Source organism: Urtica dioica, chromosome 2, assembly GCF_054948205.1.
Source record: "Urtica dioica subsp. dioica isolate 48M chromosome 2, U.dioica_male_clone48M_v1_H2, whole genome shotgun sequence".
Lineage (NCBI taxonomy): Eukaryota > Viridiplantae > Streptophyta > Magnoliopsida > Rosales > Urticaceae > Urtica > Urtica dioica.
Genome location: NC_142757.1, coordinates 36,682,125 through 36,709,814, shown reverse-complemented (window position 1 = coordinate 36,709,814; position 27,690 = coordinate 36,682,125). Strand labels below are relative to the sequence as shown.

The following is a 27,690-nucleotide window of genomic DNA, read 5'->3' as shown; positions in this document are numbered from 1 at the left end:
TTATCCGCTTGAAAATTGGAGTCGGTATATCCCATCATAGTCAGGTCAGTACCTGAGTATGTAAGCATCAAGTTCCTAGTTCTTCGAAGGTACTTAAGAACATGCTTAACAGCAATCCAGTGCTCGGGTCCAGGGTTGGATTGGAAACGGCTAACTACGCCAACGGGGAAACAGATGTCAGGTCTAGTGTAACTATTTTATTTAGAATTAATATAATGAATTATGAATATACTCCAGTAAACCTTCAAAACTTAATGTTAGCACCTGAAACATTCGACTATGTACATCCACTAAAACAATTGTAAGAAAATATTTATGGGAAAAAGTAAAAGACAAAACCATTTTCAAATGACATATAAAAAGATCTAAAACTTATTTATGAGTTGTATGAATAAAAAATTGTTAAATCTTTTTTTTTAATTGTATTTATGTGTAGAATTAAAAACCAAGAGCACTTAAAGAAAAAAGAGAAAAGTTCAATGATAATATGTCATTGGAGGATGTAATAGACTATAAATAATTTAGAAATAGGGAATTACGGTGGATAAGAGCTCGTAGCAATTGTGTGAGACTAGTTTCCAAGGTAAAAATGATGAAATGTACAAAAAAATTAGATAAATAGTCAATTAAAACGTTTGGAATTACTATATAGTCAACGTTTCGTAAATCTTAGGTAAATCGCCATAAAGATGATGTGGCCTAATAAATGGAAGTAACTATTTACCTAAGATTTATGTCTGTAAATATATTAAAGTAGTTATTTACTTAAAATTTACGAAACGTTGGCTATTTAGCAATGTTAAACTGTATATGTGGTTATTTACCTAATAACCCTTAAATGAAATATGCGTGGGCTCCTTAATTTGTACAATAACATACTCTTGGTAATTGTAAACAGAAGTTGTAAATAAAGAAATAAATTCAATGTGCCGAATGATCTTTTCTTGAAAAAACGATATTGTATTTTGAATAACTCTTATTTTTAATATTAAACATAAGGGGCAATGCCCCAACTGACACGTACGTGGGTCCGCCCCTGCCTAATATCGATACGCACTAGAGAAACATAGCTTATAAAATTACAATATAGGATCTGTTTCGCGCAACAATCAAACTGACTATTTCATTCAAACTGTCTTCATTTAAAGTGACAATTGAACTGATCATTCAAATTGACATTTTAAATAAATGTTCAAGAATTTTATGAAAATGGCAATTCAAACGGGAAATAAAATAATTCACGTCCGGTAACAACCATTTAAACGGTATTAAATGTATTCACATTCACAATTCTTAAACATCTTATCAATATCATTATTTTCAAGAAAAATATAAACATACATAATTTTCTTGTTTCCTCGTAAGTTAGAAATATAATAACATAAATTATCATTGATAAAAACTCAATTAATATGTCATAAAAATCGTAAAATCCTCTAAATTATACTTTTAGAGATCTAATATATATATATATATATATATATATATATATATAAGTTCTTCATTGAATATTTTATTTAGCTACGGTTAATAATAAAATTATTAGAATATAGAGTTCTTTATCTTAAATTAAAATTGAATATTTACATATAATTCATTTATATTCATACGAACAAATATATAATAAATTAATATATTTAAAAACGGTGGACATTATAAATGAGTTTAATAAAGAGATTTGTAAGTAACTAGGACACTTTAAACATGTGATTTTGAATTTAGCCTATGTTTGACAATTTTTAGGGATATAGCCAAATGACTTATGTGGCAATAATTAAGGTCTGATTTGCCCTAATTTATTAATAAATTCGTCACTTTCTCTCTCTTATTTTTTTTCAAATAATTTTTTTTTAATCAAAACTTCAAAAATTCTTATTTTTCTCATACGAACTCGAAATTGAGTGATTTCAAATCCTACAAATTCGTGGCGTCGAGATCTTCAAAAATAGACCCAATGTGTTTGATGAAAAATTATGTTTAATGCATCATATTTACATTTCAATTTTTTTATAATTTCAAAAAATTTCCGTTATTTCCATATTTAAGGTAGATTTTTCTACATCTATGGTATTAAACATTATTTTTCATCAAACACAATGGATCTATTTTTGAAGATCTCGGCGTCACGAATCAGTAGGATTTGAAATCACTCAATTTCGAGTTCATATCAGATAGATATGGTTTTTTTGAAGTTTTTATGTAAAAAAGTGTAGGAAAAAAATAAGAGAGAGAAAATGACGAATTTATTAATAAATAAGGGTAAATAAGATCTTAATTATTGCCACATAATCATGTTGGCTATTTACCTAAAAGTTGTGAAACATAGGCTAATAACAAATTTCATAGTTTCATTTTGTTTATTTCGCTACAATGCCCTTTAATAAATATGTAAGGATAAATTACATAAATGCCCCCTGAACTTTTGACCATTTAACAACGTGGTCCCTACTTTTATTTTTCTTACAGCGTCGCCCTTAAACTTTCATATTCTTACAAACTTAGTCCTTCCGTCAAATTTTTTTTATATTCCGTCTATTTTAACTTGTGTAATAACTTGAATATTTAAAATTACCTGTATATCCTTTATTTAATTATTTTATATTTAAAATTAATAAATTAAAATTAAAAAATTTCATTTTTCATTTTGTTTGTTGTCTTTTTTTAATACTTTTTTTTCACGATAATAGAAAATTAATAATAAATAATAATTCATTTTTACAATTCATTTTTATTAAAAATTCATATTTTACGTAATTATTTTTTTTATATAATAAATAATAATTTTTAATAATATTAAATAATTAAAAAATCAATATTTTTTTGTTATTTTACAATTTTGTCCCTGTTTAAATAGTCACATGCCAATCACATGAGCAAAAATGGATGGATTGTTGAGAAAAATAGACGGAAGGACTAAGTTTGTAAGATTGTCAAAGTTCAAGGGTGACATTATAAGAAAAATAAAAATAAGGATCACATTGTTAAATGGCACTACCAGAAATACCACATTTAGCGACGAAACTATTAGCGACGACTTTATCGTCGCTAATAAATCGTCGCTAATCACCCTTTTAGCGACGATATTATCGTCGCTAATTTTTTGGGGCGAAAAATGTTAAAGTTTGGCGGCAAAGATAATTAGCGACGACTTTATCGTCGCTAATTCTTTTTTGTCGTCACTAAGTTCGCGGGGAAATAATTAGCGACGATTTTATCGTCGCTAAATATTTTTTTATCGTCGCTATACATTTAGCGACGAAATAATCGTCGCTAAATGTTTTCGAATTTTGACGAATTTTAAAGAGGGAAAAATCCCTCCCATTTAATTAAAACGAAATGATTTAGCGACGATTTGGTCGTCGCTAAAGGTGTGAAATTTACTATTAGCGACGAATAGATCGTCGCTAAATGCCTGGTTCAATTAAGTTCATTTAGCGACGATTTGAAATCAATTAGCGACGATTTTATCGTCGCTAAATGTCTTTAAATACCAGATCGCAACCTAGTTCCCTCATTCGCTCCCAAACCCTAAAATCCCCATTTTTCTCTGGTTTCTCCTCTCCTCCGCCGTGCGCCTCCTCCGCCGTGTGCCGCCAACGCAGTCGACGCCGATCTCTACCTCCCCGGTAAGTCTCTCTCTCCCGTTGCAGCTCCTCCGCCGCTCCGCCACTACTCCACCGCTCCGCCGCCGACGCCGTAGCTGCTTCCCCGCCGACGCCTTCCCGCACGCTCCCCGCTTCCCCGCCGTCTTCCCCGCTCCCCACAGACATCGGTAAGTTTTTTTTTTTTATAACTTTATATATATATAAATATATATATATATATATATATATATATATTAATTATTTATAGAATTAATATATATATATATAACTTTAGTTATATATTAGTTATAAATTTATTTTAATTAGTTATATTTACATAATTTATATATTTAGAATTATATATTTGTTATAAATTTTATAAATTATAAATGAATTATATATTTGTTATAAATTTTATAAATATTGAAATTAGTATTAATTAGTTATATTTACATAATTTATATTTTTATTATACTCTATATGAAATTATTAGACTTAGAGCGGTTCATTTCGATTATATGACAACTTTCAACATAATAATCTACTAATAAATTAAGAAAGATTTGATATCCTTTCAACATAATATTCATTTCATTTCGATTTAATAATCTACTAATAAAAAAACTATATTGCCTTCCCGTACTTCTCTCATTTAAGTGAGGATAATTACGATATTAATGTTAGGATAATTGGTTATTTAGCTACAAAGTCTTATTTACGATAGTTATAAAAATTTACATAATGTATTTTTATTGAAATTTCATTTTGTACAACTTATAACTCTATATATATATATATATATATATATATATATATATATATATATATATATTGAAATTAGTTTTGTTAAATTAGTTATAAATTTTAATATTAGTTATAAATATTTATATTTGGTAAAATTATGTAAAAACATGTAAAATTAAATGGAATTGTATTTAATTGTTGTTAGAAATGATTAAAAATGTGATGGATTATGAATTTTAATAATCGAACCACTGAGGTTGGATTTATTGTTAGTTTTAGGATGTTTCTATGCAGGTTTTAAAGTTAAAGGCTTGATGCCGGGTTGTTAAGTTTATAGGGGAGGTTCTGCCGAAATATCAGTAGCATCGTGAATTTTGTTTTGAATTTCAGATGGCTGCGGCTACAGGAGCTGGAGGCAGCGGAGGCGGGGATGACTTCTTAGCCCGTCTCCCGAATTATTGCCAGTCGGCGCCCGTACGTGATGGCGTCGAAGAAGAAGACGAGGATATCGAACCGGCCGTGCGTGGGCCGACGGTCGGGCTTTGATCTGAGCGTGCACGGCGCCCCGGGGTGAAGGAAGTCGTTGTTTATAACGAGGAGTTTCAGTCGTTCTTGCAGCCAGAGCGCGAGATGGATCCGGATCTCGCGACGTTCGCGAACACGCTCGGGTTGGTCGTCCGAGACAAGATCTCGCCTACGGTCCCAAGGTGGACGAATGCGAACGTGGGACCGGCGAAGGAGGCCGAGATCCGAGCAGCGATTCGAGACAAGTACGACATTCGAGTCGATGGTGATGCAACCGGGAAGAAGAAGGCGATTGTCGATGCGGCAATCATTCGAGACGCGAAGACTCGTCTTCGCGATTGGAAGCATACCTTGCGGTCATGGTTCGACATCGACTGCAAGAGCAGCGTACAGGTGGCGCGGTCGCTGAAACTGAGGACCGTTAAGCTCGACACCGAATGGGAGACGCTGATACAACGATATACGAGCGATGAGTTTAAGGTAATCAAATCATTTACGTTAAATATGTGTTTACCCTTTTATTAAACGATTTTTTATTTACGTGTACGTTTACTTATATTACAGGCCATACAAGCGAAGAACAAGGCGAATAGCGCGAAGAAGAAGACGAAGACTCGAAAGGGGACGATTGGGTTCTCGACCCACCGCATGAAGAACGTAAGTTTTACGTTTATATGATACATCAAATCGTTAAAATTATCTAACACTTGAAGTTTTGTTTACATGCAGAAGAGCGCCGAGACAGGCGCTTTCGAGAGCTTGTTTGCGAACTACAAGCGCCAACATTAGTCCGACAAGTCCGAATGGCTGACTCCTGAAGCCTCCGCACGTTATGTAAGTTTACATTTATTTTTCTTATTTTTCGATTAATATAAACTAACTACTTAATTATATCAGGATCGACTGATCGCTAGGTTCAACACGTTGCGAGCGGAGGCTGAGCACCAAGGAACAGACGTTGATATTTCCGTCCTAGAGCAGCAGGCGATCCGCGATATTATGGGTTCGCGGACTGATCACTTGACCGGCGTCGGACGTTTGGTGCCACAGGGAGCACGGATGGCGGCTGAAGTCGCCGAAGTCTACGGTTCGGAGGCTGGGACGTCGCAACCAGGATATATCTCGCAGGAGGTGTTGACATCGACCCTCGCCGCGTTCGCCGAGACAATACAGAGTCAGGTGCCCGGCCTCAACCTTAGCTCGTTCATGTCCCAATTTTCGCAGAGTTCGCAGCAGGCTCCGTCATCCCACAGCCAGCAGACTCCGACGGCCGGCGTCCACACTCCGACGCCCGGCGTCCACACTCCAACGAGTGGCCAGCAGAGGACTCCCGACGCCAGCCAGCAGACGACACCCGGCGGACCAAGTCAGTCTACTCCGACGCCGCAGCCTGCAGAACTTCAGCGCCAGCAAAAGAGCGTTTCACGTCGAGGAGGGGGGAAACGAGCGGCGGGACGACAAAGCAAACGTCGCGACAAGTGTTTTATTAGATATTTTGTGTATAGTATATTATTATTTACATAGTTCTCGATAACCGAAAACGTACGTAACCGGATTTTATATATTTCTTGATTTGGATAATATAATTTAGTTTTTATTTGATTTTTCATTTTAGAATTTCATTTTAGAATTTCATAAACAAAAAACCATAAAAAATAAATAATTAACGACGAAAAAAAAATAAGAATAATAATTAGCGACGACAAAGTCGTCGCTAATTACTATTACACAGAAGTAATTAGCGACGACTTTGTCGTCGCTAATTCACGCGGAAAATTTTCGCGCGTGAATTAGCGACGACAAAGTCGTCGCTAATTACCTGTTTCAAAATGGAAAAAAACTTCTCGTCACGACATTATCGTCGCTAATATCGTCGGTAAATATTTAGCGACGAATAAATCGTCGCTAAATATATTTAGGCACGGACATTTAGCGACGATAATAATCGTCGCTAAGTAGATTTAGCGACGATTATAGGGTTATTACCGACGAAAAAAATCGTCGATAATTGTCGTATTTGTTGTAGTGTGGTCAAAAGTTCAGGGGCATTTATGTAATTTATCCGATATATAATTACTTGAATGACTCTTACTTTTTTTATATTATAAAAAGCACATAAAATCATTCAACAAATTTATTTTAATAATAACTACTCATTCATGTCATGCCAAACAACCTCGAGTATCACTTTGAACTGGTCCGTAACTTAGCATAGAAGAAGACTTCAGCCTTTTGGAGGCCGATTCAGCCGTCTTGATTGGGCCCTAGTGTCCATCTTGGCGTGCTAGTTGAGCTAACCACGTGTCCAAGTCTTTTTTTAAAATATAATAATCATAATTATTATACTCCAATTTTCTCTATAGTCTATATATGAAGGACAGTTTCCAATCCAGGCATTATTCCTCCAACAATGACTAACCACTTGACCTTCACAATCACCATTCTCATCATCTCATTCACTTCAACCATCCAATACGCCAAAGCCTTCCCAAAGTGCTCTGACCACGGCCCACAAACCCGGTTCCCTTTTTACCAAAACACCCTCCGCGGCGGCCCCGAAACCAACCCGGGTTTCGAGCTTCGCTGCGCGGAAGAAACCGGCTCGATCGTGATTCGCTTCCCGTCTCACGATGGAGATCTGGCCGTGAAATCGGTCTCTTATGATGCTCGAAAGATCGACCTAACCGACCCCAAACGGTGCGTCCACCGAGTGTTTCTCGACCTCGATCTCTCGCTCACTCCGTTCCGCTACTATTACCGCCTCAAGAGCTATACTTATCTCAACTGTTCGGCGGAGCTGACCTCACACGACGAGATTCCGTGCCTCAGTGGCCACGGACGCCATGTTTACACTGTGGAGCCTCATACAGAAGTGCCGGTTTCTTGCGAGGCAATCAAGACCGTTGGGATTCCGTTCGGGTACAGTCCTTATTTGGACGACGATAGTTTTGGTTTGGGGTTGACTTGGGACGACAAAAGTTCTGTTTTGCGTCGTGGAGTTGGTGGCTTCGTTACAGCTGGGCTTCTTCAAGGTACGCACGGTGACTTTGCTTCATCTAATTTTCGTCTTCTTCCGCTCAATTCCGGTATTATTGTTTTCTAGTGCAAAATAATCCATGGTACATTACTTCTGATCCTTTTGACCAAAATAATATTCGTTCTGTGTTATAGCCTTTTATTTATTTATTTTTTATATAAAATAAAATACGAATTTATTTTTTTTTGTTGATAAAATTTTTCACTTTTAGAACATACTTGTCCAAACTAAAAAAAAAGACTTGCTAGTTATATTATAACATAGCCATGCAATACTAAACAACACTTACATAATTTATATTGGCATCGTTTGGCATAGCTTTGTTTAAAAAAAAACGCTTTTAAATTCAGTTTTTTGAAAAAACTGTTTTTTTTTTAAACTGACAGGTGTTTGGTAAGCTGTTTATAAAACAGTTGTTGCTGGTAACAAAAGCTGATTTTGCGTTTGGTAAAATAAATATATTATAGTAAAAAGACTAAAATAGACTTAAAATAAATATTTAACAGTGCTATGGATACTCATGTGAGGATATTAAAGTAATTTTATATCAAATACAAAAACGCTTTTTCTAAAAGCTAAGATTCGTAGCTTTTGTGACTCATGTACAATTTTTAAAATCGTTTTTAAAATTTTTTCTAAAAACTGTTTGACCAAACAGTAAGATTGTTAGAATTTGAATGATTTTGAGTTGTTTTGATATTGGCTTTCAGTACAAATATTTTTTATGTTTGTAAAAAAATTGATTAAAAAGCTGTAAGAATGAATAGTTTGAAGATAGTTTTTGTTCATTAATCTACATATGTACTATACGTGTTGAAAAATCTGCACACTTGAATTAATATATTCTTGGACAAGCTACGTATATATTTTAGGTCTACCAAATTGTAGCTTATTCCGAATAAATTTTTTCTTTTGTTGCTTTGAAGGAAGTTTGTTCGAGTTAGTTGTACGCAAGGAATATAATTTATCAGTCTTTGAGATTGGCCATGCATACACGTTAACTTACTTACTATAGGAGAGTGCTTTTCGTGTGAAAACTACGGTTGGAGAGAAAATTGCACAGGATTTATATTTTTTAATGTGAGGAGCGCCTAAGCTTTTTTTTTTTTTTTTTTTAATAATTGAGGAGCCTAAGCTTGCCGTATAATAAAGGCTATAAAGAAAATATATTAAAAAAAAATAACTATATGAAAGTAAGTAATGCGAAGATCATTTTTTTTTTTAATGAAAAAGTTGGACTTAGTCTTTAAAACCGGGTAACTTTCCAAGTCTCTTCTCCCTATGCTGGCTAGTATTAAAATTGGCCCAAGTCATACACAAATGAATGAAGTCAACTCTTGACTACTGATTGACAAGCAAGTCATGGGAGAAACGTTTGCAATTTTTTTTATTTCTTGCTCTGAAAACGTTTGGAAATTTCAAGCTTGAGGTGACCACGGCCAAAGCCTATATTACTTTTTTGGAAACAATATGATGTATCTATTTACACAATTAGAAAACAAAAGAGTAATAATAATCTCCTCAGTTTATCATATTAAAGATGAAGTAATAAAACTTTTGTTACTACGAAATGTGATTATTACTTTTATTTAATTAAAGATGAAGTAATAATTTTTATCACTTCACATCATTTTCCATATGCTACGAAGTAATAATATCTTTGTACATATAGATAAAGACGAGTTTTTTCAATTAATTCATGTTAATCTTGAACAAAAATTTTATGTTTAAGCTTAGTCGTTTAACTGATTTTTTTTTATTAGGTTAACCAAAATAAACCAAGATTACCAAGTTATTTATGTATTTTACCTAATATTTAAATTTAGTTTTAAAATTAGTAAGCTTAGTTTTACTTTATATTTCTTTAATTTTATTATAAATAAAATTGAATTACTTGATTTAACTTTATAATTAAAGTATATTTAATTATATTTTAATTAAATAAGTCATATAATATGGGTTATTCTTGGTTAACCCAGAATTAAGCAGTTAAAAATTAAAAGAACGATTATTTTTAATTGAAATTTATATTAACATTAAGCCTTCGGTGCATTAACCGATTAACTATGCTTAAAACTTCATATATACTGTTTATTAAACAAGAAACTCATCTTTGATTAAATATTTGTCACAAACATAGGGTTTTCATGTGTAAACCATTGTTTTTTATGTTACATATATTTTTTTTTTATTGTTTATGGTTTTCGGCTCTATTTGATTTTTTATTATTATGTATATTTCATTTATAAGAAAAATAATTATTTACATTTTGAAAAATAATAAATTTGAAAGACATTGAAACACCGTATTTTTGGGAATGGTGCAATTTTAAGCTCTATTCTTGTATTTTAAATTCCCATTTTCCATATAAGTTATTTGCTACCATATTCTAGGGCTTTGTATAGAGAAACTTATAAATATGTTATTTTGACAATTTGAACCAAAATAACTTCAAACAATTATCTTTCTTTATTATTTTCAACCTTATTTTTACGCTCAATCTTTTTAATCTTATTTTTTTAATCTATCTCATTTTATCTCTCTTTCACTCTAAAAATTAATAAACAAATGTAAAATTTATTTTTGAAAAAAAAATTATTTTATTCTCAAATATTTTTACTTATACGGAAGATAGTTGAAGCTAATTGAAGCCATCCGATATCATTGAACTCTAGCGGAGTCCAACAAACATTTAAGGTTTAAAAATCTATCGGAATTCAGAATTTTTTATTTTGTTTGAATTCAATGAACTCGGACAAAATTCAGTGTGTTGTTCAATAATCTTGAAGATACATAAAATATATAACAAAAAATAGAAATTAATTTCTAGTATGACAGTTTGAATTAATATAATCATATTGGACCTTTGAAATTAAGAATAAAGTTAATATATAAAAGAAAATATGAGATGGATGAAAGAACTCTGGAGTTGACTACGTAAAAAAAGTCAAATGTTTGAAGCTAAAGGAGAAAAAAAAAAAAATCTAGATTTTCTAACTTATTATATTCAGAAAACTAACAATTTCTTGGGTTACATGTGTGTAGGCTTTGGCGTTGGTATCATTATTTTAGCCGTGGCGACAGCACTGTTGACGATCAAGACTACCTATTACGCCAACAAGTCAGTTCATGGAGAGGAATTTAATGGTGATCAAGTCAATGATTTAGGAGACTATAAATCTTGTTCTACTGAGGAAGCCAATAATGGTGATCAAGTAAATGATCTGTGCTGAAAGGACTACTTTAACAACATTCATGTTCTTATGAAATTAGCAACAATTAGAACTACTTCTGTCATTATGAAAAACTAAAGATGTGTATATAATTTAAAAACTTCAAAGTTTTAGTGTGTATTTTTTGCTAAGACATCTATAAATATTTTGTACGAATAGTTAATCAAGTTTATTATTCATTCTACATTTTTTAGAGTAAGTTTGGTTTTATGGGCTTCTATTGAGCAAAGAAGATCGAATACAATCAAGGGGTTCACCAAACCAACTATTAGTAAAAGAAGAATCAAAATCCACAGAGGCAAGATTATGAGCTATAGAGTTCCCGTTTTTCTTAATATATCTGTGTAGAGATTCTTGCTTGGAATTCAATTTCAAAACCCTAGGTTTCTTCAATTTCAAGCAAACCAAAATCACAATGAAACCCGACAAATCAAGTGCGGAAAAATAATAAGACATAATTTTACCTTGGTTCGGCAATGTGCCTACATCCAGCAACGAAGATCAAGATCACTATCAAGTTTGTTTACACACTCTCTCCCTCTCTCTCACTATTTCCCTTTTTTGTGTTTTGTCCTGACAAAAATTCTCTCAAATTGTGTTTCCCAAGTGTTTCCCAACTAATTGAGGTAGAATGAAGTTACTACAGACTTATTTTCATTCTCCTCTATATATACAAGTCAAAACAACTCAAAAAACCTGCTTTCAATCCCAGGCGTCGATGAGCAGGAAGCAACCTCTGGCCATATGATCCAACGGTTTTGTTATTTAAGGATATGCACACTAGAGCTTGTGATGAAGATTTAAGACTGATCTCGATTAATTCTCCACCTTAGTCGTGAGACCTTCATTTAGTGACCCTAGTCTTCTTGTTCCTGATCCCTAAGGACCACCCTCCTCTATCTTCTTCCTCACCCGTATCAGTTCTAGACAATGTGCAAACTTGTGTCAAGGTTCTGATTTTGTAAGCATGTCAGATGTGTTATCTTCAGTGCCGATCTTCTCTATCTTGACTTCACAGAGTTGAAATGTCTATCACAAAGTGCATCTTGATGTCAATATGCTTTTACCTCTCGTGAAACACTTGATGCTTTGATAGGTGAATGGCAGACTGACTGTCACAGTGCACTATTACTTGTTTCTGAGTGAAACCAAGTTCATTCACTAGACCCTTTAACCAAATGGCTTATTTAACTGCTTCACTGACAGCCATGTTTTGTAGGGTTGGGGTGGGAAGGACATTGATTATAGTCGCTTCTATGAAGAATGCATCCTACCAAAATTCACTTGGCAAGGCTGATTGTGCTAGGAGGGATAAGCCAATTTCAACAACATGTTGATGTTTTCTTTTTGCAGATCCATTTTGTTGATGGATATAGGGACATGATCGAATGTGTCTGATTCCTAGGGTCTCTAGATGAATATTTAGACCTCTGAACTCGCCACCCCAGTCTGTGTGTATAGTTTGAATCTTGGCGGAGAAATGTCTATCAACAAAGGCATTGAACTTAAGGAACACAGACATAGTCAGACTTGAGTTTGAGAGGAAAAATCCAGGTATATTTAGTGAAGTCATCTATAAACAAGACATAATACTTATAACCATCTCTAGACACATGTGGTGCAGGTCCCCATAGATCTAATGGACAACTCAAATAGTTTTGTGGTTTTTGAAACTGAAGAAGGAAAGGAATGCATTTTGCCAAGAATGCAAGAAGTACATTTTGGAACTTTGTTTATTTCATTTATTGACAGAGGAATTACAAGACTGATAACAGTTGAGCAAGGATGGCCTAAACGTCTATGCCAGATCTCTATCTCAGATTGTTTACAGGACACAAGACTATCTTTGATTGAACGTGTGAACAAGGACTTGCTGACATATTTGACACGTTTGAGACATATTTGACACGTTTACAATAGTTACAACTACAACACTTATGTAAGGACTGGTTATACAACAATTTTGACTCATCTAGGTGACCAGTACAAACAACAGGCTTGAGAGAGCTAGACTTTGGTGAGGCTTGAATTGGAATTGGCTTGAAAGACGATAGGGAGAGGGGATACATACCATCTCTAACAGCTCCACTCACTAGGACACGTCCATCTCTTTTATCCTTGATAAGACAAGCATCACAATTGAATTCAATGACAACATGATTTTTACGAGTGAACTGAGAGATGCTTAGAAAATTTTTAGTGATACTAGGGACACGAAGGATGTTATTCATCTTGAGATGACTATGTGATGAAGGAACATGAAGGATAGAGTTACCAACATGAGAGATAGTCAGGAGAGAGCCATTACCTACAGCCAATTTGGCTTTGCCTTTGTAGTTAGACACGATGCTCAAATTGTCAAGCTGAGAGGTGACGTGATTTGTTGCACTACTATCCAGATAGCAGGCAGGCTCAGGCGCACCATGGATGTATCTTGCAAGGTTGACTTGTGGTTGTGTGACTTGCTCGAGTTCAGCCACATTACTGTAATCAACTGCTTGTGTTGTTGTTTGAGTGTAGTAAGCCTCTTCAAAATGCTGCTGATCATCCATATGAACCTGATTTGCTTGAGGTTGTGGTTGAGCTTGACTCTGGCTTGGATCAAGTCCTGGAAAGTGAACATCAAACTTGTGGAAACATTTGCTTGTTATGTGACCAAGGCGACCACATAATTGGCATTGAGGTCTTCCACGTCCTTCAAATTGACCTCTACACCATGGCCTTGAGACTGACCTCCTCGTTGAGATCCACCACGGTACGATCCAAATCTGCCGCCACTATTGAATCCTCCTCTGTTTGGCTGATGATGATAAGCCGCATTTGCTGACAGATTAGCAGATAGACCATGGTGATTGGAGTCTGGTGTGGAATTGAATGCTTCAAGCCTCAGCTCCTGAGAATAGAGCATGAATTGAACCTCTTGCAACGTCAAATCATCATGCCTTGAGGTCAAGTTTACAACTACTGACTCATATTCCTAGCCAACTCCGCCTAGGATATACAGGATCAGCTCGTCATCGCTGATGATCTGACTTGAGGCATTGTGGTTATCGACAATGCTCTTCATCTTGAGAACATATTCATCAATCGACATTGAGCATTTTTTTGTTGTCTGTAGTACGAAACGAAGCCGTAGAGATTTGGCTTTGGACGACGTGGAGTTGAGTCTGTCGATCATGAACCAGACCTCTGCCGAGCTTCTACACTTGTTGACGTGTCCAAGCATAGACTCCGTTATGGAAGAAAACAACCAGCTCATGAGAAATTGGGCATACCTCAACCAGTTTTCATATTGTGGATTTGATAGTCGAATCACCGTCTGAGTAGACTCATCTCACGATTCAATGAACTGAGTTGGAGTCAGAGTAGTGCCGAACAGGATGCCATCAAACCTGTGAGCTCTGACAGTCGGAAGAACTTGAGATCAGCATAGCACGAAATTGTGCCAATCAAGATGAATCGGTAACTGATTTAGATGCCCAGCAAACGTAGGAGCATTCTGAAACATCGTAGAGGACTTGCTGGAGACTGAAGACGAGTGCGACGCCATGACTGAGTAGTCGAAGCTGGATCAGACAAAAAATCACAGCTCTGATACCACGATGATTCTCAGATCTGTACGAGAGAATCAGAATAAATGAGAATTGTATTGAATGTCTCAAAAGGTACACGAGTCACATCATTGGGTATTTAAGGACCCAATTACGTAACATAATATGCCAGCGTGGCACATTACCTAAGCCAGCTTGGCATGTACATAAGCAGAGTAAAGGTAGAGTAAAATACGACAGTAATAAAGTGTGATGAGAGTCCAAACGACAATCATCACTAACAATTTGAAATCGCTTTCTCTGCTGCTCTTTGAATACGTTAAATTCATACTGACACACACAATTACCATGTCATTTAGCATATAAAAACAAATAGATCAAGGTACATTTATTTAAGCATTTGAAATATACATACCAATAATATTCACTTCTATTAAACATGTGTTCAATTATGAATTGATTAAACTGGAGATACCATTGCATAAGGAACTGCTTAAGTCCATAGCAGGTCTTGTGCAGCAAGCAAAGCCTTGTTAGTTTATCTCCAATTTAGTAACTTTTTGGTTGTTGCATATAGAAAAAGCAGTATTGACATTCACCTGTTCTAATTCCCAAAAAAATTAGCAATAGGAGACAATATTGCTCTAAATAACATGTGTTTGACTATAAATGAGTGGATCTCACTGTAGTCTATTCCTTCTTGTTGCGAGAATCGCTTAGCCCCAATCTAGCTATAAATACAGGAGTCTCATCGTCCAAGGTTGCCTTTTGCCATAAGGTTGAAACAAGCAGTGGTTTTTCTTCGCACTTGAGGCTGGTAATCATCTAGCCCTCAGTTTTTAAAAGAGGAACAGCAAGTGCAGCTGTCTTGCTTTCAAGTTTGACTTTTGTTGGGCGGCATTAGAAGAAAAGACGAGGTACATCGATCGATGGAGGTTTGGACGTGACATGGAACGATGGTGACTGCTATCACCGACGAGGAGACGTTATGCGCATAGGCGGCTTGACTAACTCGGGGGGCCTGAGTGAGAGACCAAATATGGGCATTTTAAAGTAGTATTAAGTCTAGTTTAAAAAAGATTTTAAGCAAAAGTTTGTTGCAACTAAGAATTCGGTTCCTTCATTTTAAGATTTTAGCCCAAGTTAATAGCGACAGAAGAACCTAATGTTTTCCCAAAATCATACTAATATACCTAATATTTTTTCGGCGCAAAACTACTTAATATTACGTTTCAGTTGCGTCATACCAAGGCCGTTAAGTTGAAAAACACGTGGCTGGCTAAGATAAATTTTCTACTTTCCACTATCTCGATTAAGGTTTTCCATTAGGTTTTTGTGAGTATTATTGTAGAGATTTTTTTGTGTGCTTGAATTTTAATTTATTCAATATCATTCCCTTTACCGGAATGATACACAAAACGACCGCGGTGTTAGCGGAGATAAACTTTTAAATAAGTCAGTTACGTGTATATTACTAAGATTTCGTTCTTTTGATTGTATTAGTGTTTACATTTTATTAGTGTTTTTGGACTTTAAATAGTAAAATTGCTTGACTAGGTAGTATAAATAGTAGAAATACATTATTTTAACGGTATGATCTTGGTTGTCGGCGGCGGTGTGATGACCATGATTTTGTTATTAATAGTGCGGCAAGCTTCACCACCGGCAGTAGTGTAATGAGAGTCGTGGTTGTGGAGTCAAACTCCATAATAGCATTGCTATACTCGTGACGAAATTCATTTTTATTTCTGGATTTGTTTTTTCAAGTTCATTTTGGTTTTCAGTATTTTACGCTATTGTTTTGTAAAACTTGTTTTGGTTTTGATTGGAGATGAATTTTCCGCTTTTCACTATCTTTGTAAGGTTTTTGTGTATACATGTTGATAGTTACATTCATGATAATCGGATTTTTGCGACTATTATTATAGAGATTTTTGTGTGCTTGAATTTTAATTTATTCTATATCATTCCTTTTATCTGAAGGATGCACAAAACAAGCGCCGTGTTAGTGCTAGATAAACTTTTAAATAAGTTAGTCATGTATATAGTACTAAGATGTCATTCTTTTGAATCTATAAGCGTTTAACCTTTATAATAGAATATTCCGTGCAAATTATTAAAAAAAAAAACAAAACAAAAAACAAAACTGTTGAAATTTCGTCAAACTTTTATCACAAAACTAACACATGGAACGTAACGTTCTGATGGCTTAGTTTTTAAAGTTTTGGAATATAGAGATGATAATTTTTTAGGGGAAACATACGAAAATAAAATTCTGATGGCAAACAAATCTAATTTAATTCTGTAAGGATGACAATAAAATATTATTTTAAAATGAAATGGCATATTTGAAGAATTCCATCAATTTCACAAATCACATGTAGTATTTATTAAACAAGATATCGTCAACCTGCAAATCTGTCACACATATAGTAGCGCTTCCACCAGTATAGCAAGTCATTATTACACAACAGCCGAAAGACACTCACTCACTCCTCACACAATCATCGTAAATCAACTGAAATATTTCAAACCAAACAAGCTGTAAATGCAAAATAAAGACAAAAATATAATATATATATATATATATATATATATATATATATATATATATATCACACGACTGATCACTTGTCAGATTTGAGAGAAGGAGTAAAAGGAGTAGGATTCTCGGAGACTATCCCTTCCCAGCTCTCCTCAATACACATGATTTCCACTTCTCGTCCGATGCTATCGACAAAGCTCTGCTTCTCCAGCTTCGGACAGCCGTCGATTTTTGCCTTTTGCAGACCCCGAAAGCTGACCCCGAACGAGCTCAGCTCAGGCAGTTCCATCAGACACAGCTCTTGAAGCCTCGGCAAATCGGGCAAAGACGACGACGAAGACTCACACTTGACCAAGCCCCTGAGCTTCCCGCAGAACGTAACCTCGAGTATCTCGAGATTCTCCGGCACACTACTCGAACGCTCGAAAACGTACTCGATCACAGGGCAACAGTCGAGGTAAAGCTGCGCGAGGCTCTTGAAGCTCTCTCCCTGAACGTGATGAAACCCGAGGCTCGTCAGAGAAGCCAGATTGGATGCCCACAAGATCCTGAATCCCGACCCGAGCTTCACGGCTTTCTCCGGCGAGAAGACGGTCTCGATTTTCCCACACCGATCCAGCCAGAGTCCGGTGATGGCCTCGAAGCTTTCGGCTCTGAGGTCGGACATGCTTTTGACAAAACTGTCCTCGACGAGAGAGAGGCAATCGACCCGGCCGAGGGCGTCCTGTCCGAGCCCGTCGGGGAAGTTTTTGAACCCTCGGATCTCCATAAACCTTCTCCGGAGGCTCTCGGGGCACCGGATTGTCTCCATGTATAGATCTTCGAAAAACTTTTCATCTCTCATTCGGTATACGTCGTCGTCTTCTTCGGAGCCGGCGATTGGACAGATGTAGATGCAGAACCTTTGGAAGCTCTCGTCCCATTTCTTCGGGTTATTCTTCAGAGCCTCCAAGATTTTCGCGTCAGTTAGTGAGATTGACGGATAATTATTATCGCCGTCGATTGCGATTGCGAGGATTTTGCATTCTTCCCAGTTGAGATCCTTTGGGAGGCGCTTTATCCGTCCCCAATCTAAGGTTTTGACTCTCTCCAAATCCGGCAATTGAAGGCTTTCGAGACCGGTTAAGCCCGAGACCCAATACGGAAAGCTTGTTGCTTCGCAACCCCATAGGCGAAGAGTTCTTAGCCTCGAAAGCTTTTCGATCCCGCTGATATCGTCCAACTTCAGGCTTTTCCTTTCCGAGCCGACAGAGATCTCCGAGAGATCCAAATCCTTCATGTTTGTGAGACTCTGCATCTCGATCTTGGCCTCCGAAAACACACATCCTCTCAGTGAGAGCTCTCTGAGCTCAGTGCACTTTGCGAAATCGGCCGGCATGACATGCATCGAGGTCTCTGACAAGTTGAGAATTTGTAGCCGAGTCGCATTCCCAAACTTCATTGCTTCCCCGTTTTGAATGGACTTTGCGCCGGACAAGTTTAGCTCTTCGAGCCGCGAGAGCGACTCCGGCTCCGGAATCTCTTGGAGCTTGAGGCAGTTCCGTAGTGAGAGCTTGCGGAGGCTGTCCGGACATCTGAGAAAGGTCAGGCTCTGGACCTTAGTCCCGGAGAGATCGAGATCGCTGAGGCCAGCCATGCTCCCAAAGGGCTGATTCTCGATCTCCGTTGCCTCGAGAGTCTCGCAGCCCGAGAGGTTCAGGACTTCGAGGGCTCCGCCGGTCAGGGCTGCGATCTTCTCGAGCTTCTTGCAATCTTGGAGAAAGAGCCGCCGGAGAGCCTGGAGATTTGCGGCCTGCTCTGGAATCTCCTTGAGCTCGACCGCTCTAGAGAGGTCGATTTCTTCCAAGCTCGATAGCCCTTCCATTGCTGGAAGGGATTCAAGTTTTCGACAATCTCTGAGCGAGATCTTGCAGAGGTTTTCGAGCTTCGAGAGGTCGGGAATCGTCTTCACGTTTGTGTTGGAAATGTCGAGGCTCTTGAGAGACTTGAATTCGGAGAAGCTGATGTCCTTGAAGTCTTCGAGTGAAGCCATGTTTGATAGGTTGAGTCGCTCAAGCTTGGGAAGGTGATTGAAGCTGGAAGGAAGGCGAGGGAGCGCTGATCCAGAGAGATCGAGGATCTCGAGAGCTTGCTTCTTCTCCAAGCAAGGTCCGTAGAACTCTTTGAGCTTCGCTGCCCCGGTGACTTCGAGAATTCGGAGACCGGACAAGCCGGTCATTTTCGGAAGCCTCGTCAGCTCAACACACCCCTCTAGCGTCAGTCTAGTGAGGCTCTCAAGGCTGTGGACGAAAGGCAGAGGGGCGCTATGGGCTCGGGAAAAGTCCAATGCCCTGAGCTTCTTGAGCTCTCCGAAATTCTTGTTCTTGAACTTCTCCAACGAGCTAACCCCAGAGACGTCAAGAAACTCAAGATCAACGAAGTCTCTCAGGCTCGGCAACTCGGCGAGCTTTGAGCAGTCCCTCAGCACGAGCCACCGGAGCAAGGTCAGCTTCTCGAACGACAGGGAAGGAAGCCACTCGACCCGAGACCCGGCGAGGTTCAGGCTCCGGATCCGAGTCGTCTTCTCGAAAAAACCGTCTGGGAATCTACGCAGGTGCGTCGCTCCGGAGACTTCTAGAACGGTCAACGAGCTGAGCTCAGCCACGGTGTTGATGTTCTCAAGCACGTCACCGCAGCCGCGAAGGACCAAGATCCGGAGCTTATCCGCTCCGGCGAGGAAGTCGAGATTCTTCAGCCTCGGATTCGTCACGACGAGCGTCTCGAGCGACTCCTTAACCTCCCGCCTGAAGAACGTATCGAGCACTTCACGGCCGAGGCGTTCTCCGTCAATGAACACCGTCTTCATCTCCATCTCCGTCTCCGTCTCCCTCTTCGTCTCCGTCTCCGTCTCCGTCTTCGTCTTCGTCTCGGTCTCCGTCTCCGTCTTTGTCTTTGTCTCCGTCTCCGTCTTCGTCTTCGTCTTCGTCTCTGTCTCCGTCCCCGTCTTCGTCTTCGTCTTCGTCATCGTCTTCGTCTCCGTGGATCTCATAACCCCTTCGGCGGCCGCGATGGTGCCGAGACCCTTCCACTCATCGGGGTATCCGGCGAAGACAGCTGGCAGGCCGAGGCTGGACCGCTCGTCGAAGCCGCGGATCCTCTCGTCGGGGACGGCGAGAGCGATGCTTTCCATGGCCACAAAGTCCTCGCCGTGGTGGGCCTTGAGAAACCCGCGGGCCAAGAGGGCCTCGAAGGCCCGATAGCCTGCCGCGTAGGCCCTCTCCACGGAGTGCTTCATGAGCGCGTCGTCGAAGTAGCCCTCCAGAATCCAGTTGGCGATGAGCTCGTTGTAGTGGACGGCGCGGTTCTCGTCGCAGCCGAAGAACTTCTTGCAGTGCCAGCAACACTCGATCACCGCCACGTCATCGCACGGCAGGGATTCGAAAGCGAACCTCGCCACCGCCGCCGCCGCCAGCTCCGCCTCGGGCCGCCTGGCCGCCTCTTCAAGTGCGGGGTCCAGCGTCTTTTTTATAGTTTCTTCCAAGTCGTTTTCACCTTCTAAAATAATTTATAACAAAAAAATTAGTGAAGCACGTTCCTTTTTCATCCGTTAAAAAAAAAAAAAAAACTATAAGAATTTGCTTAGCAATTAAATATGAACTGTCTGTCTCTTTTGTGTGAAAGTGATTATTATGTTTTTTTTTTTAAACAAGAAAGTTGCTATTATTGTAAATAAATGGAAACTATAAACGTTATGCTTTCTACTTGTAAAAGAATTAGCCATCAAAATTAACCTGAACAATTGACACGAGTGCGTGATAAGTTTTAACCACATCATATATTTTTCAGAAATTTATTGCACCTAACCATTTCATTGGCTATAAAATTCTAGTACAAATTTTATTTTATTAAAAAAATAGTTCATAATGGTAATTAATATAATTTAATTGGTAATTTCACATCATCTCTAAAGTAGAAGTTGTGAGTTCAATCCCCACTAACAACGAAACTAGAGAATAAGAAATAACTTTCACTCTCTAGAAACTAGGGTTTCTCTCTAAACCTCTTCTTCTCCTTGTAGCAGCCGCCGCCGCCCCCCAGGATGCTGCTCGCCGGCGTGCTCTCAGCCACGGCGTCGGTCCTGGGGGGAGCCCAGCCCTCGACCCAGCACCTGATCTCCGTCCTCAAGATCCTCTTCTCTCGCCGGAGCCACGTTCGCGCCGGCCTAGACCTCTTCAGAACGGCGCACAAGCACGGCGTCGACCCGGACACGGAGTCCCACAACATAGAGATGCGAGGCCTGGGTTTGAACGGCGATCTCAGCGTCGCCTACAAGGTGTTCGACGAAATGCCCAAGAGAGGCCTCGTCCCGGACCCTCCCCCCTCCGACCCCCGTGACGTCCCCGGCACCGGTTCAGCCCCGACGGTGTGGACTAGTGTGTTTCGGAGGTGCACAGCGAGTCCCTCCCTCTCGTGTGTAGATCCGAAGCTCCGACGTGGTCCCGTCGACCCCGATCCTTATGGTCCCTCTCGGATGGAATCGCTGGAGGTGCTCCGTGCCACGGGTTCGAGCCATCGAAGCTTGATGCCGAGTGACAGTTGTGGTTCGTCGACGTTCGCGACGCGGCCGTGCTCGCTGCAGATCTTGGGTGCGGGTGTCTGCCTTTTTTTAGTTTGTTTTGGTTTTAGTTTTTTAGTTTGTTTTTCTGGTGTTGGAATGGACCTATCCTTTTATTGTTATGCTTTGTTTTGTGTTGGACTCGGATTAGCCGTAGTTCCCTTTCCCGTAGTGGATTTCCTGTTAAGTTTTTATCTATGCAGGTTGAAGAGCCACCCTATTCGTGGTTATCGGACCAAGTTTGGTTGGATTTTTCCATCGCCATTCTTTGGGTTTTTTAACGAGCCTCTTGTGTGCTCTATTGGTGCTTGTAATTCTTCCCGTTGTCGGAAGTTTGCACATATCGTACTTTTACCGGAAGTTAGTGTTAGATTCACCTCGACTTAGGTCTTGGTAATCCATGTACTAAGGTGTTATTCTTCTGTGTTGATGGGTTTTTTACCCAATTTTAATGGAAAATCCGTGTTATTAAAAAAAAAAAAACAACGAAACTACCTTTTAAATATTAAACAATAGTCCACCAGTCTGCAGTAAATTAAATTAATTTAATTTAATGCAGACTGGTGAATTATTTTTTGCGAAATTAGATCAATAGTCTAGCCTTCTTTTAAAATAACGGTCAAAGTTTTATTTAATTAAAAAAATATTTTAGTAGACCGAAATAAATTAAATTAACTGTTTATTTTAATTCAATTTATTTGACCCTGGTAGAAGTAAATTCAATTAACTAAAACAATAATTAATTATTTTTATTAGTTTAATTTATTTCGGTTTGATGAACTATTTTCCAAATAAAATAAAACTTTGACTATCTTAAAAAAAAAAAGTTTGGAGATCAGTTAGTTTCAACAAATTCTTCTTATTATTTTATTAAAATAAAGTTTGAATTATGTTTTAAAATGAGAATAGACTATCGAGTTACTTGGCCTGCCTAATTGTCCTTATTTTTTTTTTTTTCAAAGAGAAGTTACATCATTATTAATGATAGAGTGATCCTATAACTTTTTAGCCAAACTGAAATATAAATTTCATAAAGCAGCTTGTTTTAGCCTTTATCATTGTAAAATGTTATTGATAATTTCATAAAAGAAAAACTAAACAGATAAATTTTGGGAAAATATCATTAAAAATCCTCGTTAAGTGACGCAATAATAACTTATATTTTAGACTATATCATAAAAATCTTCAATTTATATTTGATGACACGAAAATATCCTGAGTTTTTTTTTTAAATAATTTAAAAGCCATTATATTCCCTTTTTATGTCAAAATAAATATTTAATCCTTACTATTGATGATTTCTATACCCAAATACTTTTTAAATTGCCAACATTAACATCATATTTATATTTAACAACCTCTAGCTCAAAATCTTGTTGATTATTATTTAAAATAAATAAATAAATAATAAACATCATAAATTTCACAAACATCCTTAATATTTATGGATAAAATATATGGCAAAATTAGACCTTTAAATTAGACAAACCTAGATTAGAAGTTGGTAAATATACTATAAATTTTGACTATTTTAAAAATATTTGTTTGTAGATATCAATCATACCTGGGGTAAAATATTTTATATCTAAGAAAAAAAAAAGTGAAAATAAGGGTTTTGAAACAAAATATTTTTTGAGGGTTTTTTGTGTCATTAAATAAAAAGCGAAGGTTTTCTATGATATAGTGTTAAGTCAAAGGTCTTATTGTCCCTTATACAAAATTGTGTGTTTTTAATGATATTTTCTCATTTGTTTATTTATTTTTTGGTATTTCGATCAATAAATAATAGAGATTTCTAATAACTAGCCTCTTATGAAAGGGCACTTATGAAAGGGAACATTAAAATATTAGCCTAACTATCAACTTATTTAAGAGAATAGCCAATTTTATTATAGATTCCAAAATTACCCTTATTTCCTCATCTATCGCAAACCCAAACCACACCAGAGATTGAATGTCGTCATCCTAAACAGAGATCCAGACGATTGAGCCAACAAACCCTAACCCTAAGTCCCAACCGAAGCGCTCCGACGAACCATAGAGCTGGCGATCTTCCCATCCCCGTCCCGGCGGGCCACGTCTCGTTCCGCCTGCTCTGCTACTCGTCGCGCATCGGCGGCGTGATCGGAAAATCCGGCTCCGTCATCAACGCCCTCCGGATCGTCACCGCATCAAAGATCCACGTCGACACCGCCGCCGGCACGGAGGTCTCTGACTGCGTCATCACCGTCGTTGCGCCCGCCGGATCTACAAATTAAGATCCACTCGGAGAACTCGTTCCTCTCTAGCTACGAGCCTCTGGTTCTGGTCGTCGCGCTCCTCTGCTTGGCCTCGCCGTCGCTTCGGCGATTCACTCGTTCCTCGGCGGCGTTCAAGAGCGAGGTCTCAGAGCTAGCTTCGTCGTCTTTTTTCATGGCCGCGATTAAGTGAGTCAAGCAATCGAACCGTTTGTTCTCGAATGTGTTGTTTCTCAATGTCAATGATATGTATATATTTTTGTGGTTTGAATTTTCGTGTGTTCTAAACAGAATGATATTATTTTTTTTCATTTTTATGTGGGAGACTGATTAAAAGTATTCTATTATTAGGTACTGATTGGATTTTTTTTTTTTTTGGTTGTTGAATTTGGGTGATGGCCGATTTAAATATACAAAATATAATACATGATATGAATTTTTCATAGGTGGCAATCAATTAAGCTGACGAACAACGAAATATTAATAGTTAATATTATTTACATTGACTTAATATTATTAACTGTCAATGTAAATAATATTTACAACGAAACAAATACTATTAACTTGCAAATGAAAGTCAAAGAATTTGAAACACTTAATACTATTAACTGTCAATGGTTAATATGATTTATTGTCGGATTTACTGTCCTCGATTGTTCACGGAAATAATTAGTAAATCGTATTTACTGTTAGATTAACTAATCCTCATCTCTGATACTTTTACTGTTATATTTATTGTCTTTGATTGTTCACGGAAATAATTAGTAAATCGTATTTACAGTTAGATTAACTAATTCTCATCTCTGATACTTTCCCTGTTACGGTAAATAAGATTTACTTTTGTTCTTGTTACGGTAAATAAGATTTACTGTCGTTCTTGTTACGGTAAATAAGATTTACTGTCGTTCTTGTTACGGCAAATAAGATTTACTGTAGTTTTTGTTATTGTTAATTAGATTTACTAATTTTTTTGTTATGGACGATATTATTTACTATGATAGTTAATAATATTAACCTAATGGTAGTATTGTAATATTGGAATGTTCTCATGATAAATTGGCTATTTTCCTAAATATGTTAATAGTTTGACTATAATTTTAAAGTAGCGGTGTTGTTTTGGCTAGTTGTTTAGCCGGCCCTAAATAATATTAAGTCTATTATGCTTTATTTATGTATGTATCATTCTATTAATTTTTTTTTCCCCTGGTGCTGAATCATCTCAATTTTCCCTCCTGATTTATATGATCAAACACTAAAAATACAATAAAATAAAAAATGAGGTCGTACCCTTGAAATTGTGTTTGAGTGCTCCGACTACCAAAACAGCCGCCGCGGCCGGCAAAGAAACCCCGCTCCGTCCACCAAAGAACAGCGTCTGAAAGTTGTCCTTCGCAATCTTCGTCTTCGCCGGACAAAGACTCTCCTGCGTCGCAACCTTATCCAGCAACTCTAACCACAACCGCCCCCCCAAACCCTTCACCGGAAACCCGACCGGATCAGCCCCTCTCCTCCTCGTCACCAAAACCCCGAGCTTCTCTTCCTTCCTCAGGGGCTCGATCCACTTGATCACGTCCTCTCTCACGTCATTCATCTCCTCCGGCGCCCCGTCCAGAACCAGAAGCACCGCTCTTTCCTTCCCGCTCTTCGTCTCCTTTTGCTTCTCACGAAAAATTTTGTTGATCTTCTCCGAGATCTCCGTCTCCAATTTCATAATGTACTTGAAGTCGCTGTCACCGGGTGAGGGAAGGACGGAGAGCTGTCTGGCGAGGTCTTCGAGGAGAGGCGTCGGCTTTTTGTCGGGGAGGTTGAGGTATTTTTTGTTGAGAGAGAGCCATAGAGTGGCCGCGAATAGGGGTTCGTGGTCATCGTCTTCTCTGAGTGTGTGTGTGAGGATTTCTGTTGAGACTTGTCTGGCCATATGTGTTTTTCCTGCTCCGGGAGGGCCATAAACAAAGACTGTTTTCAGGCTGTGGAGTTCATCCATTATCTTTTTTTTATTGTCTGGGTCTGAGACCTCATCAGTGACGTCTAGAACGACAAAAAAAAAAAAAAATTACTAGTTAGATATATATGGTCTTGTATCATCAAATAATAATGCTCCTTATAATTATGCTTTGTGTTTTTTCTTATGGCCGGTTTGCTTTTTCCATTGATTTCATAACAAGTCTGATGAAGGGGGCTTTTTCAAGACATGATTATGATTATGAAGATGGCGAGAATTTAAGGATTTATTTTTAAAAAAATGTGTATATGCATAAAGGAACGTGGAAGTACTGTTTCTATAAATTAATTCAGGAAATGATATACTTAATGTGCATAATCGTATTTATTTTATAGCTATTAACTCATAATTAATTTTCTGGGAATTTTTAATTTTAAAGGACCATTTGAATTGCAAATACGCAGGAAAGTGTATTTACAAGAAAGTGATAGCCATAAGTAAGATACAAACTTATTATTAGTATTATTATTATTAGGCAAATTTTATGTATTTTCAAAGTTTTATTACTTCAAGAGAAGCATTAAATTTAATCTAATAAACAATAGAAATCATCCCTTCAAGTTAAACTCTAATCATTGTATGCTGTTAGGCTATGTGTGGTATATTTATACGTATATATACATATTACACAAACCTGAAGTTACTGGTGCTGGATTTTGATGCTCGTCTAGCTTTTCAGAATCCTTCGTGGGACTTTGATTCTCTCTTTCCATCGATCTGATGAGTGCTTAAACTTTAGCTAATAAAATAAGTTTCAGAAGACAGAAATTTATAGTTGTATTATCGTTTACTGCATTTTTCTTATGTCCACCCATATATATATGCTTATATATAGATTTAGTTCCCCCAAAAAGTCATCAACAAGTTTTCTATTTCTATTTTCTGCTGTTCATTTTATAAAGCATTTCATCACATGGTTTTAAATAATTAAATTACTACCCCATATTGAAATTGTACCGACTCTTTAAATATAAAAAATGTAGTTAAACTCATGCTTAACACTCTTTTATATAATATGATGCATATGCTGTTTAATTTGAGGTATGTTCTTAATTAAGAAAAATGAGACAGATTACTAAAGCACGTTGAAATTGTAATTTAATTACCATTTCAAGATTTTTAATTATAATATTCAATTTTGATGATGTGGAAAATAATTTGAATTCAGCATTCTAGTCTTATCCTTCACGTATAAGACAATAATTATTATACATTTATAAAATGTTGTTAACAGATATAAACCAAATCGTAATCCATTGACATTTGGGATCTGAAATTTTGATCATTTGTTACGTTTTTTTTTTTTTTTTTTTTTTTTTTTTTTTTTCTGTTATTTCATTTGATTTATCTCCGTAAAGAAGTGATTTGTCTTGTTTTTTGCGAGTTGTAAATTTGGAAGTCGGATAGGCGATATATTTTAATTATTTCCCTTTTGCATTTTTGCTCTAAATTGATAGTTAATCGTGATAATTCTGTTAGATCTTTCCCATATTCTTTCAAATATATTCCATTAATACTATTCATAAGTTTACAATTTTGCACACATTAAGCATTCTCTACACTTTACTATATAAAAAAAAAATTTAATAGTAACTTTTGACAAGTAAAATTAGTACAACAATTATCTCACGAAATGCA

At 37.2% G+C, this 27,690-nt stretch overlaps 2 protein-coding genes across 2 annotated transcripts; one reads left to right on the top strand and one right to left on the bottom strand.

Moving 5' to 3' along the window:
• The first annotated feature begins 7,250 nt into the window (after positions 1 to 7,250).
• Positions 7,251 to 11,281, top strand: LOC149404570 (RING-H2 finger protein ATL22-like). Its single transcript, XM_089606955.1, has 2 exons — positions 7,251 to 7,885; positions 10,936 to 11,281. The coding sequence occupies exons 1-2, from the start codon at positions 7,264 to 7,266 to the stop codon at positions 11,121 to 11,123; spliced, it is 810 nt and encodes a 269-aa protein (XP_089463081.1). The 5' UTR covers positions 7,251 to 7,263; the 3' UTR covers positions 11,124 to 11,281.
• Positions 11,282 to 17,170: 5,889 nt separating this feature from the next.
• Positions 17,171 to 26,849, bottom strand: LOC149404569 (putative disease resistance protein At4g19050). Its single transcript, XM_089604205.1, has 3 exons — positions 26,687 to 26,849; positions 25,338 to 26,078; positions 17,171 to 20,753 (listed from the first exon to the last, which is right to left on the bottom strand). The coding sequence occupies exons 1-3, from the start codon at positions 26,763 to 26,765 to the stop codon at positions 17,302 to 17,304; spliced, it is 4,272 nt and encodes a 1,423-aa protein (XP_089460331.1). The 5' UTR covers positions 26,766 to 26,849; the 3' UTR covers positions 17,171 to 17,301.
• Positions 26,850 to 27,690: the final 841 nt, after the last annotated feature.